The sequence below is a fragment of the Lepidochelys kempii genome, chromosome 3, assembly GCF_965140265.1.
Source record: "Lepidochelys kempii isolate rLepKem1 chromosome 3, rLepKem1.hap2, whole genome shotgun sequence".
NCBI lineage: Eukaryota > Metazoa > Chordata > Testudines > Cheloniidae > Lepidochelys > Lepidochelys kempii.
The window spans coordinates 203,853,191-203,869,917 of record NC_133258.1 but is presented as its reverse complement, the minus strand read 5'-3'; the positions used below and the strand labels follow the sequence as shown (position 1 = coordinate 203,869,917).

General features: G+C 47.1%; 1 protein-coding gene across 1 annotated transcript; it reads left to right on the top strand.

Moving 5' to 3' along the window:
- The first annotated feature begins 5,503 nt into the window (after positions 1-5,503).
- On the top strand, positions 5,504-12,038 carry LOC140909724 (cystatin-like). The gene is made up of 3 exons (XM_073339714.1): positions 5,504-5,995; positions 10,127-10,240; positions 11,619-12,038. The coding sequence occupies exons 1-3, from the start codon at positions 5,519-5,521 to the stop codon at positions 11,694-11,696; spliced, it is 669 nt and encodes a 222-aa protein (XP_073195815.1). The 5' UTR covers positions 5,504-5,518; the 3' UTR covers positions 11,697-12,038.
- The last annotated feature ends 4,689 nt before the right edge of the window (positions 12,039-16,727 follow it).

The window sequence follows — 16,727 nt, the reverse complement described above, 5'->3', positions numbered from 1 at the left end:
CAGGAAGACTTGCCTTCCACCCAAAGGATCAGAGCAGTGTGACTTAACTGAGGAGAACCTGAGGGCCTGGTTTTCAGAGTTCCCAATTCCAGCTGAAGCCAGTGGGTGCTGTGTAGATGCTCAGCACCGCTGTCAATCAGCTCCCTAAAGCCTTGGCCAAGTTCTCAGACAAGCCCTTGTGTCTTTTCTCCCATGCTGCTGCTCATGCTTGGAAGGAGCACCCCATAAAGCGACCTCCTAGGCCTGCTTAAAATCCCTTCTTAAAACTGTGTTAAGTTTTTTCTAGGCATCAATTCGGCCGCTGGTATGCTGAGGCCACAGCCTGTCATGCTGACCCATATTGTCCCACTGTTTCCTTGCGCTCACCCGTTGGTCTGTCTGGATCATCTGCTGTCTTTTTTCCTGTGTTCTGTGGTTGTACAGTACCTAGAGCAATGGGGTCCCAGGTCATGATGGCAACTCACTCGGGTAATATAAATAATGATAAGCAATACGGATGCCATTCCAAGGTCGTAGCTTGAAAGCAAGAAGAACATGGAAAGAGACATTCCACCAGCAGGTCACTTCCCCCATGGAGCAAGGAGAGGAAAAAGAACAAACAGACTCAGAGTCACTATCAGTTCCTCAATCTGTGCTGAGGCAACCCGGCAATGCATGTGTGCCACCCCAGCTCCAGGGCAGATTGTGATATGTCACAATCTCCACTTCTGTTATGGGGATCAAATGGCTGCTTTGCATTTTCTGAAACTGGGGAGGTACGCTATGTACGGAGGAGATAGGGAAGATAAGATTTCTGAAACTTGATTGTGTTGGTTGAAATGCTTGCAAATACTGGGGTTTTTTAGAGTCATCAAAATATCCTTGGTCTTTCCTTGCAGGGACAATGGGACACTTATTATGATGAATGATTTGATTTCACTTTATTTTGGCTAAGAGTGAGGCATTTGAATCTTGTTAGGTTGTGCCCTTGTGCTTCAATCTTTGGGGTTTTTTTGGATCATTGTCACATATGGCCTCACCTGACTACATTAGCCTCTTCTAGATAGTCAGTGGGAGGGGGTTCTACATTACTTCTAGCATTGCATAAATACCATCGGTCTGTTCAGTAGGTTTACAAAAGTCAGAGGCACAAGGTGTGGGAGGTATTATCTTTTATTGGACCAACTTCTGTTGTGAGAGAGACAAGCTTTAGAGCAGTGGTGGGCAACCTATGGCCCAGGGGCCACAACCAGCCCTCCAGACATTTTAATCTGGCCCTCGAGCTCCCACTGGGAAGCAGCATCTGGGGCTTGTCTCGCTCTGGCGCTCCAGCCGGGGAGCGGGGTTCGGGTTTTGCCCCACTCTGCACAGCTCCCAGAAGCAGCAGCATGTCCCTGATCTGGCTCCTAGGCGTAGGGGCAGCCAGAGGGTTCCGCACGCTGCCCCCACCCCAAGCACTGCCCTCGCAGCTCCCATTGGCTGGGTCAGTTTCCCAGACCCGAAGAAGAGCTCTGTGTAGCTCGAAAGCTTGTCTCTCTCACCCACAGACATTGGTCCAATAAAAGATGTTACCTCCCCCACCTTGTCTGTCTAATATCCTGGGACCCACACGGCTACAACACCACTGCATACAAAAGTCAGAATCAGTTACACAAATCGATTGTTCTTAAAGGACGTGTTTCTCTGCTGCCTTGCACCTGTGTAAAGTGGGTGTGAAATACTATAAGCAGTTGAATAGTTGTGTTTTACTCCTCAGTGCAGAGGGGGAGAGGTTGGAGGAGCCTTGATGGGCTCCTTCCAGCCCTGTATTTTTATAAATACATAAGAACGGCCATACTGGGTCAGACCAAAGGTCCATCTAGCCCAGTATCCTGTCTTCCAACAGTGGCCAATGCCAGGTGCCCCAGAGGGAATGAGCAGAACAGGTAATCATCAAGTGATCCATCCCGTCACCCATTCCCAGCTTCTAGCAAACAGAGGCTAGGGACACCATCCCTGTCCATCCTGGCTAATAGCCTTTGATGGACCTATCCTCCATGAACTTATCTAGTTCTTTTTGAACCCTGTTATAGACGTAGCCTTGACAACATCCTCTGGCAAGGAGTTCCACAGGTTGACTGCATTGTGTGAAAAAAATACTTCCTTTTGTTTGTTTTAAACCTGCTGCCTATTAATTTCATTTGATGCCTTAGTTCTTGCTTTATGAAGAGTAAATAACACTTCCTTATTTACTTTCTCCATACCAGTCATGATTTTATAGATCTCTAACATATCCCCTGTTAGTCATTTCTTTTCCAAGCTGAAAAGTCCCAGTCTTATTAATCTCTCCTCACACGGCAGCCGTTCCATACCCCTAATCATTTCTGTTGCCCTTTTTTGAACTTTTTCCAATTCCAATATATCTTTTTTGAGATGGGGCAACCACATCTGCACGCAGTATTCAAGATGTGGGCGTACCATGGATTTATGTAGAGGCAATATGATATTTTCTGTCTTATTATCTATCCCTTTCCTAATGATTCCCAACATCCCATTTGCTTTTTTGACTGCTGCTGCACAGTGAGTGGATGTTTTCAGAGAACTATCCACAATGACTCCAAGATCTCTTTCTTGAGTGAAAAGAAAAGGAGTACTTGTGGCACCTTGGAGACTAACCAATTTATTTGAGCATAAACTTTCGTGAGCTACAGCTCACTTCATCGAATAAATTGGTTAGTCCCTAAGGTGCCACAAGTACTCCTTTTCTTTTTGCAAATACAGACTAACACGGCTGTTACTCTGAAACCTTTCTTGAGTGGTAACAGTTAATTTAGACCCCAGCATTTTATATGTATAGTTGGGATTATGTTTTCCAATGTGCATTACTTTGCACTTATCAACATTGAATTTCATCTGCCATTTTGTTGCCCAGTCACCCAGTTTTGAGAGATCCTTTTGTAGCTCTTCGCTGTCTACCTGGGACTTCACTCTCTTGAGCAATTTTGGAGCAATCTGCAAATTTTGCCACCTCACTGTTTACCCCTTTGTCCAGATCATTTAGGAATATGTTAAATAGGATCGACCCCAGTACATGGATGACTATGTAAATTGCAACGCAGTGCCCCCCACCACCACCAAGAAAAGCTGCCAAGAGGATCAGTCTGATGAAATGGAACCCCAGTCTTTGCAGATGTGCGAAGTGGAGCTGGGTGGGACATTTTCAATTAAATGAAATTTCGTCGAAATAGCGGATTCATCAAAGCCACAACATCTGGCAGCAATGTACTGGTTTTGATTAAGTTTTTATAGAGGAGAGTTGTGGGGTCAAGAGCTCTCTGGTTGCTTCTGGTAAGAGAGAGAGAGAGAGAGAGAGTGTCCCAAATTGAAACCCTGAGCTTTTCAATCTGAAAATAGTAATTTAGTGAACACATTCAAAAGGTTTTGGTTTCCTTTCAATTCAGAACAAAAACAAATTCCAAAACCTCAGAAGTTGCAAAATGGAACTGTTGTCCTCCAGCCAGCTCTAATCAAAGGGCCAGAGGTGAGTCCTTCTGCAGCGTTAAAGCCAGTGTGCTAGTTTTCACAAAGAAATTCAGGTTGTCTTGTATTAGCTGATGTGATGTTACACACAACTTTGCAATCAGCGTGTGCAGGATTGAGACTCAAGTCTGTAAAGCACTCGGTAGTCAAGAAAGGCCAAGGTTAAGGGAGCTGGCAGAGCCTTTGCTCTGTTCTCTTGTGCGTTGGCATTATGGGACAGTCCTTAATTACATGATCACCTACTATTTCTTCTGCAGGACCCCGTCTAATTCAGGGAAAGATTTCTCACTCTGGATCTACAGCATCTTCGGTCTAGTCCGCACTAGAAAGTGGAGTTGAAGCTTACACAGGCAAAAGAATGTTTTTGCCAGAATACTTATACCACTTCCCTGATCAAAATAAGTTATACCAGAAAACAAGAAGTCCTTTTACTGGTATAAATGCATCTACACCAGGGCTTTTGCCAGCATAGCTATGTCAGTCAGGATTCTGTGTGTGTGTGTTGGGGGGCGGGGGCGGGCGAGAGAAGAATCACACCCCTAACCAACAGAACTATGCCAGAAAACTTGTAAACCTGTAAACACAGACCAGGCCTCACACTGCAAACAGCCTCATGGAAATCATTGAAACAACTTGTGGCGTAATGTGCTGCTCAATGTGAGTCAATATTTCTGTGCATGTATTGGATGGTGAATGATGTAGTTGCTCAATGTTGTTCTGTTGGCGGATGTTGGTGGCTTCCAGCATGCCTGTCTGTAGTTGCCCATAGATCAGAGACCTCTTCGAGGCTAATGGCTAAATGGAAGAAGCAATTAAGCTCCTTTAGAAAGTAAGATAGCTGAAAAAAAGAGAAGCCACTGCCCAAAGCACTGGCCACATAGAAGGCCTAGGGAAGCACTAATAGAGGAGGAATAAGAGGAATTTCCCTGAGAGGTGATTGCAAATGCAGGGGATAGTGCACTGATTGGTTTGCAGCTGTAAGTGTCCATATGTGTCAGAAGCAGACAGGCAAGAGAAAGTACCTGAAAAGCCAGGAGAAAGCCAGACTCACTCTGTAGCATGGCTCTAAGGGGAAGCCAAGAGAGGGACCTTTTTGGGGGCAGAGTGCTGGCTGAAAAGGCAGGTTTGGAATTATGAGCAAGGAAACTGCTTTCTGTTGTTTGTTCCTACTGTGTCCTGGGAAACATTCTTTGTAATGAGATGGGATTGAACCAAAGAAATACCAAAAAGAAAAGGAGGACTTGTGGCACCTTAGAGACTAACCAATTTATTTGAGCATAAGCTTTCGTGAGCTACAGCTCACTTCATTGGATGCTCAAATAAATTAGTTAGTCTCTAAGATGCCACAAGCCCTCCTTTTCTTTTTGCAAATACCGACTAACAGGGCTGCTACTCTGAAAGAAATACCAGACATAAATATCTGCCCCCTATCAGCAACTACCCACAAGGTGCCAAACTGCTAACCGCTTGGGCCAAAAGGAGCAAAGGTATTTATTTTCCCCTCCCTGTTCACTGCATGCCACACAACCTACCCCTTGCACCTTCAAAACTATCAGCTAAACTGTAAATTAAGCAGTCTTGGTTTGGGGGGGCTGACGTCTAGTTCATGTTTTGTCAAGCAGCGGGAGATGAAGTTCAGGGCCGAGTGGAGCTGCCTGATGATGTTTTTAATTCAACATTCTGATGAGCTTCCTCCATCCCAAGATTGGACTTCGATGGCGGAAAGAAAAAGAAGGGAAACATTTCAAGGGCCAGGGAGAAGACGACCACTGAAATGTGCTTCCACGTCTCCGAGGTCTGTTTGCAGACAGACAGCCAGACAGACAGACAGCTCCCCCTTTGCCAGGCGTAACCAAAGCCAAATGCAGGTCTGGGGGGGTGTGGGTGTGTGTGAACGGCAAGGGGCGATGGGATCAATCGCTAAGGGGTCAGTCCCTGGGCAGACCCCCCCCCCCCCAGGCACGCCCCAGGCTCGGTGACCTTGGGGTTGGCGGGGGAGGGGGGCTGAGTTTCTGGCACGATGCCGCTGGCTCGTGTTTGGGCTCCGCGCTGCCGAAGCCAGGGGGACGCGTGTGCGCCGGGGGCCCGGGCGGGGCGGGGGCAGTGGCCCGGCGGCCCCCACCCCCACCCCGGGATAGGCGCGGGCTGCGGCCATGTGGGCCGGCCGGGGCGGGCCCTGCGCCGAGCCTGCCCCCCGGGCCAGGGGGGATATAGCGCGGCGCAGGGGCCGGCCCCGGGCACCGCCGCTCTCCGCCCCAGCCCGTGCAGGACGATGCGCGCCCCGTGGCTCTGGCTGGCCGCCCTGGCCCTGGCCCTGGCCGCCGGCGCGGCGCTGGCCAAGGACCGGCCCCCGCGGCTGCTGGGGGGGCTGCTGGACGCCGAGGAGAACGACGAGGGGGTGCAGCGGGCGCTGCGCTTCGCCATGAGCGAGTACAACAAGGCCAGCAACGACAAGTACCGCAGCCGGGTGGCCGAGGTCCTCCGGGCCCGCAAGCAGGTACCGCCGCCCCGCCGCAGCCAGGGGAGGGTCCCTGGGGGGGGACGACACCGAGCCCGCCCCCGCCCCGCTGCCCTCCACCCCCGCATCCCCGGGGCGCCTGAACGCAAACGCGGGCGGGGCCAGCCGCGCTCCCCCGGGGCCGGACACGGGACAGGCAGGGTGTGACTCGCTGGGGAGGGGCAGGATTGAAACCCCAGCCCCGCCCCGGCTGCCCGGGCCCCCCGCCCCCGACAACAGCAGCGGGGTGGGGGGCCCGCTCTGAGGGGAAAGCGCCCCCTGGGCAAACTTGCCGTTTTGGCAGCCCGGGGGTTGGGGGTGCCCTTGCCCCAGGGGGCTCCTCAGGCCCCCCCAGCCCCTGGCACCCACTGAGGGGGGGGGAGGAGAGCCTGAGTCCCCCCCCACCCAATCCCACACTGGGAGGTGGCAGCAGGGGGGGGCTGTCGGTCCCTGTGTGGGGGCAGACCGCCAACAGGCGATGGAAGTAACGCAGTGTCTACACCGACCCCCTTGCCCTAACTACAGCAACCGAAGTTGTCTGCCCCTCACCGAGCTGGAGTTACTAGTCGATGTAGTGGGCGACTTCCATCAGTGGGAGCACCATTGTAGCGGAGACACTTGCAGAGTTAGGTCAACGTAAGCTGCCTTCCGTCAGCCTAACTCTGTAGCGTAGACCGGACCCCTTGCAGGAAAACAAACCACCAGGACAACTTTTTAGAAAAGGCAAGAGGAACAGAGAAGCAGGTCGTCTTTGAAAGGCAAACCGTAACCAATCAGCGGAAAGGAGTGTGTTCCTATACGTCAGTCTAGCACTGAGAATCTTTGTGGTTGATGGGGTGTGGTGCGTACAGATTTAAAAAAAAAAAAAATCCTGCCCACACCAGTGTCCCCCAGTGAGAAGGTGAGAGAATGAATCACGTTAGGCCCAGCACTTAATGCACTACTAGAGTGCTCAGATCCCCTTGTGAGGAGGCTACGGGAAAGCGTCTAAACACTTCTCTGAAATGTCCCTGCTCAAGGGGTGGTGGGGGAGTGGAGAGGGAAATGAGTTGGTTCCTTTTGAAAGTTTAGTGGGGGAGAGGGAGGGGTAGTTTGCCTGTTTTATCTCAGAAATATTAGGAATGTAAACTCTGCTTTCCCCAGGCCCTCGTATATGTTCTTGGAGATGTTTTCTTAATTTGAAGGGGTTGAGGTTGTTTTAATGAAAAGATTCTTAGAGGTTAACAAAACCAAAGACTTTTAAAAAGCTTGAATAAAAGCCATTTGCCTTTGCAGTGTTTTAGGTTTCATTTCTATGGTATCTGTAATATCATTATCACCTGTCCCAACTGCCCAGTCATTGAGAGAGTTTCCCAGGAAAACAGCACCAGGACCTGAATTGCTAATGAAAAACAAGCAAGGAGAAGGGGAAATAAATTAGGGGAACAGAACCAAAATCTTTGAGGCCTTTTCTCTGCATCATAAAGAAGCAAATGCCACAAACCCTTCCCTCTTCTGCAGGACATCTTGGGAGGTTGCAGTAACACTTAATGGCCTTGACACAATTTGATCAATGCTTAAAAAAACAAAACAAAAAACCACACACCCTGGTTACTTAAACAACAATACCTAGCTCTTACACAGTGCTTTTCATTGGTAGACCAAGTGTCAGTTCCCGGGCAATGCTTTGGAACTGCTCCCTATGAAGCCAGTCAGGACTCTGGTGAAGTCTCCTTTCTGTGAGAAGACTGTCTTCAGGACACAAAACTCACATGGCTTCCACCTTCCTGGGTCTGACCTTGGAGCATTCAGCATCCTTTGCCCCTCCGTGCGCTTGCCACAGCGAGTCCACCCAGGCGGGGTCCTGGGGAAGCCAGCGGGTCCTGCCCCCCAACTTTGCAGTCAGACATGACTCTCAGCCAGCCAGTAAAACAGAAGGTTTATTAGATGACAGGAACACAGGTTAAAACAGAGCTTGTAGGTACAGAGAACAGGACCCCTCAGCTGGATCCATTTGGGGGGGCAGTGAGCCAGACAACAGTGTCTGCACTTCACTCCTTGTCCCCAGCCAGCCCAAACTGACTTGCCCTCCTCCTCTGGGCTTGGTCCCTTTCCTGGGCCAGGAGGTCACCTGATTCCTTTGTTCTTCAGCCCTTTAGCTATCACCTTGCAGGGGGGAAAGGCCCAGGCCATCAGTTGCCAGGAGACAGTGTCATCCATTTATGTATGCTGGCCCTTTGCTCTGCAACAATTACACCCCCTTATCCCACCACCTAGAGACTTAAGAAATGCATAGGGGAAACTGAGGCATCCCTACAGTATTCCGAGGAAACTGTAAGAACAGTCCAATTTCATCACACCAAGACTCTTTACAAAGGTCAGTAGCATTAGCCCCATTTTACAGATGGGGAAACGGCGGTAGAGGGCAGTGAAGTGACTTCTGCAGGCTGGCTGGCAGCTGAGTAAGGAATAGAACCCAGATCTCCTGAATCCTAGTCTAGTGATCTAGCCACTAGCCCACATTGCTACCATAAATGATGGGAGGAAGCCTATGAGACTTTGAAACTGAAATTGGAGGACCGTAGCAGTTACTATATTTTCTAATGCATATTGCAGTAGTGAACAGAGACCCTGATGGGGATTGAGGGCTGCTCCATTATGCTAGATAGTGTACAAACAGAGACTGTGCCAACAGTCCAAAGCAGCAAGGCCTGAGAAAGGAGTGTGAAAAAACACACAACAGGCATTGAAAGTGATCAGGGTTATGGCAGGCACATATCATGTTCATTCCACAATGGTTTTCTAACCTATAGACTCTCAGCTGCCCTTCTGCCTTGAGTGGTTAGTCCATTTTTCTATTAACAATTAGAAAGGCTGCCATCAACTGCCCCTCAATCAGAATTGTGTTTATTTATTTTTAAACTGTCCTCCCTTGCTTGTTTCAAATGCTTCACTTGGGCATTTCTCCTGTAGGATGTCAGCTGGAGAATGAGACCCTGATTTAGCAAAACACTTGAGCACCTGTGTTTGTTCCATTGAAGTCTCCTCTGCAGCGTTACCAACCCTTGTGACCTTTAGCACAAGTCACGGGATATTTGGCGTTTTTCATACAGCCCCAGCTCTTGGAGTCATGCAACTACTAGGGCTGTTAAGCGATTAAAAAAAATAAATCGCAATCAATCGCGAGATTAAAAAAAAATAATTGCGACTAATTGCACTGTTCAGTAATAGAATACCATTTAAATATTTTTGGAGCTTTTCTATATTTTCAAATGTGAGCATGGGGCTCCAGCCCCCCTGCTGCTGATGCCTCCCTGCATATCTCTGGGTAAGGAATTACTGCATTAATTTTCTTTTCAGGTAATCACAGACATTAACTGCGATAGACAGCACAAGTAATTACATGAGAATTTCAGCTTTCAATTTTTGGAAGGAAGGAAAAAAAACCCAAAAACCACTCACGATTGCAGAGAAAAGCTTGGACCTGTGACCCCTGAAGGCTCAAAACCTAGAAGTCAAATATTTTTTAAATGTTGGGGTCTTTGTAACATGACTTTAGACAATCCTGATTTTGGGGGCTACCACTGTGATTTTATTTTTTTTCTTCCACTGCTTGGTATTGGCAATACTCCCATTGATGAACTAAAGTAGTAGGAGTCAATTGCTTCAGTTCCTTTTAACTAAACATATCGATTATAGCTTTTTAAGCCAGTAAACAAAGCTATCACATGCCTTGAGTCCGCACCTTTGATTGTGTTTTCTGGCCTGCAAAGAGTGCTGGGTCCTTACTTTAAATTGCCACAGGCAGTCCTTTTGGATGCATGTTTGGTTTCAGCCCCTTGGGCTATCTTTCTGCTTTTCCAGTGTCACTCACTTATTCCTTCCACCTCCATTTGTTCAAGACACTTTTCTTTAGTGCTTATTGCAGTACGACCCCTAGAGGCCTCCCCTGCGATCAAATAGTGCTTGGTGCTGTACACACCTAGGAAAAGCATGCCTGCCACAAAGAACTCAATCCTAGACTAGCAACACAACCACAAAACAAGCCTTCCTTTTAGCCCAGTCTCTCTGATCCTCTCGGCAGATCAATGGCCTGTAGTGCTTTCTAGACAATATCAGTGCTGTAAACAAGCTTTTCCCCTCATTTTACAGATTGTGTCTGGAGTCAAGTACTATCTGAATGTTAAGGTTGGCCGGACAACTTGCATGAAGTCATCAACGGAAGTTCAGGACTGTGAATTTCATGAAAAGCCAGATCTGGCTAAGGTATGGCATAGAAAGAGCTTAAAAACACTCAGAGGGCTAGCATCTCTCTCTGACTTGTATTAAGGTATTACCTAGATGCCCCAGATCTTATCTGGGGCCCCATTGTGCTAGATGTGGTACAGACACCTAGGGACACAGTCTCTGCAGCACTTGCAGTCTTAAATGGACAAGACAGACAAAGTGTGGGAGAAAAGAGCTATTATCCCCATTTCACAGATGGGGAACTGATGCACAGAGAACAAGTGACCTCATCCAAGGTCACATGGGTCTGGCAGAGCTGGGAGCATAACCCACATCTCTTCACTCTCACTCCAGAGCCTACTCCTCTGTGACATTGTTCAGTGGCACTTTGAGAAGATGTTTCGGTCCCAAACTTATTAAAAAGGCTCTTTTTGTCACTGAGGTCTACAAATAGGTTAATGGTGGCAGGGGTTAGTTGTGACAGGAGTTGAGATCTGACAGTTGCGGCAGATTTGCCAAGAATCCCAGTCCTCTGCCCAGAAATAAAGTAAGTCAGTGGGGAATGTCGCCTGATTTCAGATCAGCTCCTTAATGACTAAACTGAGCCACAAAATGGGATCTAATCAGAATCCAGTTTTCAATAATACTACGGCCTCATCACTATGGGCCTAGATTATCAGACGTGTGCCTGCATGCACATTTATTGCAACAGCGCATGAAATTATACATGCGGTTACTGCTGGTTGCACAGCTAGCTGGTAACTTGTGTGTGCAGTTACCAGAGGTGTGCATGCTACAGTGATACTTGCACTAAATGAGTTAGCTGCACTGACAGGTCCTTTTTTAAGCATACGTGCTCTAGCTCTTCCGAAAAGCTCCATCAGAACTTCAGACTCCCGTTGTTGAAAGTCTTGGCTGAAGTTAGGCTCTGAGGGTATGTCTACATTGCAGTTAGACACCTGGGGCTGGCCCGTGCCAGATGACTTGGGCTTGCACAGCTTGGGCGATGGGACTGTTTAACTGCAGTGTAGACATCCCATCTCACAGGGTCCCAGAGCCCAGGCTCAAGCCAAACCCCAACGTCTACACTGCAATTAAGCAGCCCCCCAGGCCTGGGCCAGCCGTGGGGGAGGTATAGACACCCTTAGAGGCGCTAAGCTAGCACTCAGCCTTTCCTGCTGACTTTGATGACAGTGGTTGGGTGCTTGACACTTTGGAAAACTAGTTTTCTAACTCAGATCTGCTGTTGATGAAAACTGTTGTCCCAAAATATTCACAAGTGCAGATAATTTAAAGAGCCACCATCTCAGTACTGCAATATGCTGCTGACTTCCACAGATAGTAAATGTTTGCATCCCTGGGATGACCAGTTCAGTTACATGTAAACTAACTGTTCCCCTCTCCCCTTTCTCCTCAGCACGTCACTTGCAGCTTCACAGTGTACACTGTTCCTTGGCTAAACCAAATTAGCCTGCTGGAAAATAAATGCCAATAAGCACCTGTTTGTTCCCGTACACGTCGGCAACCAGTTGTTGTAGGTTTGCTGTTTTAAAAAAAAAAAAAAAAAAAAGCAATAATCTGAATTACCCTCTCGAGATGGACTTCTGTCCATTGCTGTTAACTGAAATGCTTATGTATACTTGTGCTATGCAAGTAAAGCTATATAACCTTCCTTTGAAGCACAATAGAATGGTTTTTGTTTCTTACCTATAGCTACTTTGTTCCTCTAGTCTTTCCTTTCAAATAAAACATTAACCTAACTTGTCAGCATCAGAGGTTTTGAGAAATGTCTGTGTCCCTGTTACAGAAACTGTCAGAATTAAAACTAATTAACCAGTGCTGTAGCATGTAGTCATTTTGTCGTGTGTGTTATAAGCCTATAAACGGATGTGTTGCCTATTAAGGGGGGAGCTAGTATAGTGCAAGCAGCTTCTTGCACAAGTTCCCCACTTGTCTGTGTAGCTCAGTCCTGACCAACAGCATTCAAGCTATTTGGCCTGGGTTTTGCTGCACCAGTTGTGTGGTGTGGTTGTGTTGGAAGTCGTGTGAGAGCCTACTCATAGCACCCATATAATCCAGGCTTGGATTACGGTGGTACAAGGAACAGATCCCTCTTAATTTAAAGCTAAACTTCTGGGCAGTGAGACAGTAGCCTGAAAAGTAACTCTAGCGGTCCGAGTTGTGAAGGTATCACATTTTCAGGGGTTAACCAAGGCAGCGTCTCTCTGCCTGAGTCTGCTGAGAGCCTGGAACAATAGTGCTAAGAGATGTTTACTGCCCCATCAATCCAGAAGGCGCTAAAACCAAGGAGCCCCACTGAGGGTTGAGCCCAGTTTTAATTGCCCAGAGAACATGCACAATGTAATGGGAGGAGTGAATCATGGGGTGGAGTCTTTCTTATGGGTGGATATTTTTAAAAGAAGTGCCCCCATCATTTTGCATTCCCCTCTCTGCCCCTGAATATATCATAATCTTCAGTGCATTATAAACACCTAGACACATGGATCAGGTATCCCCAGGACAGTACTCTGAGCTCCCAGTGTTTGTAATGGTTAAACATGATGCCATTTCCCCCCGCAGCCCTCCCCCCCAGAGATTTCATTTCAGTCAGTGTTGTTAGAAGTACAGCACAGGGGAGGAGCAATTGCTTTCAGAGCCTGAAGGCATTTCCCCAGCAGACAAAATACCACAAATAATGGCTTTGATCTTGCAGATATGCACGCAGGTGCAGAAGTGTTTGCAGCATAGTAGATATAGACCCAATACTAGAAGAGGATGGTAACATTGTTAATGATGCAGACGTGTTCAATACAGAAGTATTTATCTGTCAGGAAGGATGTACTCGTCTCACATGAGGATGATGAAGTACTTTCCAGTCCATTAGTAAACAAGGATGTTAAACCACATCGACTGGGGATGAACATTTTTAATTCAGCAGCCCTGCAAAACTTTCACCCAAGAGTCCAAAAAGAGTTGGCGCAGGAAATCTCAAGCCTCTTCATGTTAATTTTTATGAATCTTGGAATACCTGGGAAATTCCAGAGAACTGGAAGAGAGCTGCTGGTCTGCAAATATTCAAAAAGGGGAAAGCGAGAGGAATCAGGTAATTGTAGGCCAGTCAGCCTGACATCAATCCCAGGCAAAACAGAAAAGCTGACATGGGATTAAATTGATAATAAGGATAGAATTAAATGCCAGTCACCAGGGCTTTACAGAAAATAGGTCTTATCAAAGAAATTCTCATTTTTTGATGTGATTACAAGTTCGGTGGATAAAGGTAACTATGGAAGTAAATATAAAATATCCGTTGATAAAATTTGCAGATGACACAAAGACTGGTGGAGTGGACAGGGCAGATCTAGATTGCTTGGTAACCTGGGTCCATTCAAACAAAGTGTGTTTTAATACAGGCCATTATGCATCCAGGAATGAGGAAGGCAGGCCATGGCAACAGAATGGGGGAACTGCATTCTGGAAAGAAGGGGCTGGAAAGGATTTAAGGGTCGCAATAGACATGCAATTCAACATGCCCTCCCAGTGTGATTCTGTGGCCAAAAGGACTAGTGCCTGATTAGCCAAGGATTGCATGAGTGAGTAGAAACAGAGGCAATGGTACTGCTGTATATGGTATTTGGGAGCCCCCACTGGACTAGTTGGTACAGTTTTGGTGTCCATATTTTAAAGAGATGTTGAAAATTGGAGAGGGTGCAGAAAGGAGCTACAAAACAGAGTTGAGGGCTGGAGGATATAGAATCAGAACTGGAAGGGACCTCAAGAGGTCACCTTGTCCGGTCACCTTGTCCAGTCCCCTGCCTTATGGTGAGAGACTTCAAGAGGGCCATCTGTTTAGCTTGTCAAAAACAAGAGTGAAAGGTGACTTGATTACAGTGGATAGACAACAAATACAAAGGACTAAAGGGCTCTAATTTAGCAGGAAAAGGCAGAATGCGAACCAGTGGCTTAAAGCTGAGGCCAGACAAGTTCAAATTAGAAACAAGGCACACATTTTAAACAGAGAGGGTGGTTAAGCATTGGATCAAACTACCAAGGGAAATGGTGGATTATTCTCTATCCCCCGATGTCTTCACATCAAGACTGGATGCCTTTCTGAAGGTATTCTTTAGTCAAACCCCTGTCATTGGGCTCAGTACAGGGGTTAACTGGGTGAGATTTAATGGGCTGGGTTATACAGGAGGTCAGACTAGATAATTCAATGGTCCATTCTGGTCTTAAATTATGACTAGGGGCCTAAATATATTATAATTCACATGTGTATGCTATATCTATGTACCACCTTGGATCACATTATTTAATGTACTATTCCGCTTCTCCCCTTCCCCCAACTGCAGCTTTCAAAGCTACTCCAGCATCATGGTATCTAGGACCTAGATAGGGCAGACTCTAGTGCATGAAGTAAGACTTGAGGTATCTAACAAATAGGAAAAGTGGATATACAGCCAGTGTAAGTCGAGATCTTTCCGTTTCTCTTTATTTCCTGCAGATGCATTGTTCTCGTCTTCATGGAGATCAGCCGGGGTGTGCGTGAACATGTGGTTGAGACAGAGTGAATCCATGTGTGTGTGTGTGTGTGTAAAATCTGTGTGTACACAGATCTGCTTTCACCATGAAGTTACTATAATATACATTTATTAGGCTGCATTTCTGAACAGGATACAGGATTTGTTGGAATAAGATGGGGTTAGCATAGCTAAAGCCGAAAGGAAGCCACTGGCATGAAGTGCTCAAGACTGAAGTGCTCAACACCAAGACAAAAACCAGACTTGGTGTTTGGAACGTACAGACAATGTACGAAACAGGGAAGCTAGCTCAGGTCACAGCAGAAATGAGACACTACCGCTTACATGTCCTGGGCGTCAGTGAGAGCCCATAGATGGGATCAGGATTAACAGCAACTTTGGGAGAAATTTTGCTGTATTCTGTACGGGGTGATGGACAACACCATGAGGGTGTTGCCATCCTTTAGCAGAAGGGAGTGGAGTGGTCCCTGCTTGAGTGGAAGTCCATCAGCAGCAGACTTATGAGAGCCAGGCTGAAAAGGAAACACAATAATATCACCCTAATTCAGTGCTATGCTCCGACAAATGACAGTGATGAAGAAGCAAAGGACAAATTCTACCTTTCACCACAGGTGGAATTAGAGAGAGTACCACACCACGACCTAACTATTGTCATGGGAGACCTGAATGCCAAGGTCGGTAAGGACAACACAAACAACACCGGAGCAATGGGGAGACATGGGTGTGGCACCATGAAAACGGAGAGCGGCTTCTTGATTTCTGCAATATGAGTGATCCAGTCGCCGTCGGAACCCTATTTCAACATCGTGAAATTCACAAGCTGACATGGTGTTCTCCAAATGGCAGAGATCAGAACCAGATTGACCACATGATGATCAATGGCAAATGGCGACGCTCACTGACAGATGTGAAAGTGAGAAGGGGCGCAGATGTTGGCAGCCACCACCGCCTTGTGACAGCCTCCAATCGAGCTAAAACTGAGAAGTGTGGGTCCACCAAACAAGGGACATAGACGCTATGACACTGACAAGCTAAAGTCCCCTGAAATACAGAAAACCTTTGTTCTGCAGTTAAAGAACAGGTTGCAGGCATTTGCTGACCTTGATGAAGAGGAGGGGAATGCAGATGAGATCAACAAGATGTGGGACAAAGTAACAGCAATGTATAAACAGATCAGTGAAGCCTGCCTAGGGCACTGGCAGAAGAGAAGGAAGGAGTGATTACACTCAGTACATGGAACACCATAGAAACCAGACGAGCCCTAAAGGAAAAAGGTTTGGGCACAAAATCCCAGGAGCTAAAGGACAAATACCACGAGCTGTATAGCAAGGCACACCGGGAGGTCAAACGCCTTGTGAGAGTGGACAAACAACATTACATCGATAATCTGGCAACAGAGGATGCAGCTGCTCGTGGTGAACAAGAAATAGTCTACAAAATGACGCGGTAAACGTTATCAGTGGTAAACGGCAGACATGAACAAACACTCATCAGGGACAAACAAGGCCACCTACTAACAACTGAAAAAGAACAAGAAATGCGCTGGACAGAGCATTTCAAAGAATTGCTGAACAGGGACTCAGCTAATGAGGAAGCAAACATCCAGGAGGCAGAAGAAGATCTTGATATCAACATAGACACCCCAACTAAGGAAGAGATCATTCAAGCCATCAAATCCTTAAGAAATGGGAAAGCTCCTGGCAAGGGTAACTTGAACGCAGAACTGTTCAAGGTAAATCCTGAGTTAGCAGCATCTATCCTGGCCCCTCTATGTACATCAGTCTGGGAAAGGGACAAAGTGTTGGAGGAGTGGGCCAATGGGGTTATAGTGAAGATACCAAAGAAAGGAACCCTCAGTGATGGCAATAACTGACATGGCATCACACTTTTATCTGTGCCAAGCAAGGTATGGTGTAAGATCATAGTCCAGCATATATCAGAGGCAGTTGATAGAGTTCTCAGAAAAGAGCAAGCTGGTTTTTGGAAAG

Bases quoted from the DNA above. Each gene is read 5' to 3' on its own strand.
- LOC140909724 (XM_073339714.1), top strand. From the start codon at position 5,519: ATGCCGCTGGCTCGTGTTTGGGCTCCGCGCTGCCGAAGCCAGGGGGAC. The intron at 5,996-10,126 runs GTACCGCCGCCC...CTCATTTTACAG, and splicing joins TCCTCCGGGCCCGCAAGCAG to ATTGTGTCTGGAGTCAAGTA. The intron at 10,241-11,618 runs GTATGGCATAGA...CTTTCTCCTCAG, and splicing joins AAAAGCCAGATCTGGCTAAG to CACGTCACTTGCAGCTTCAC.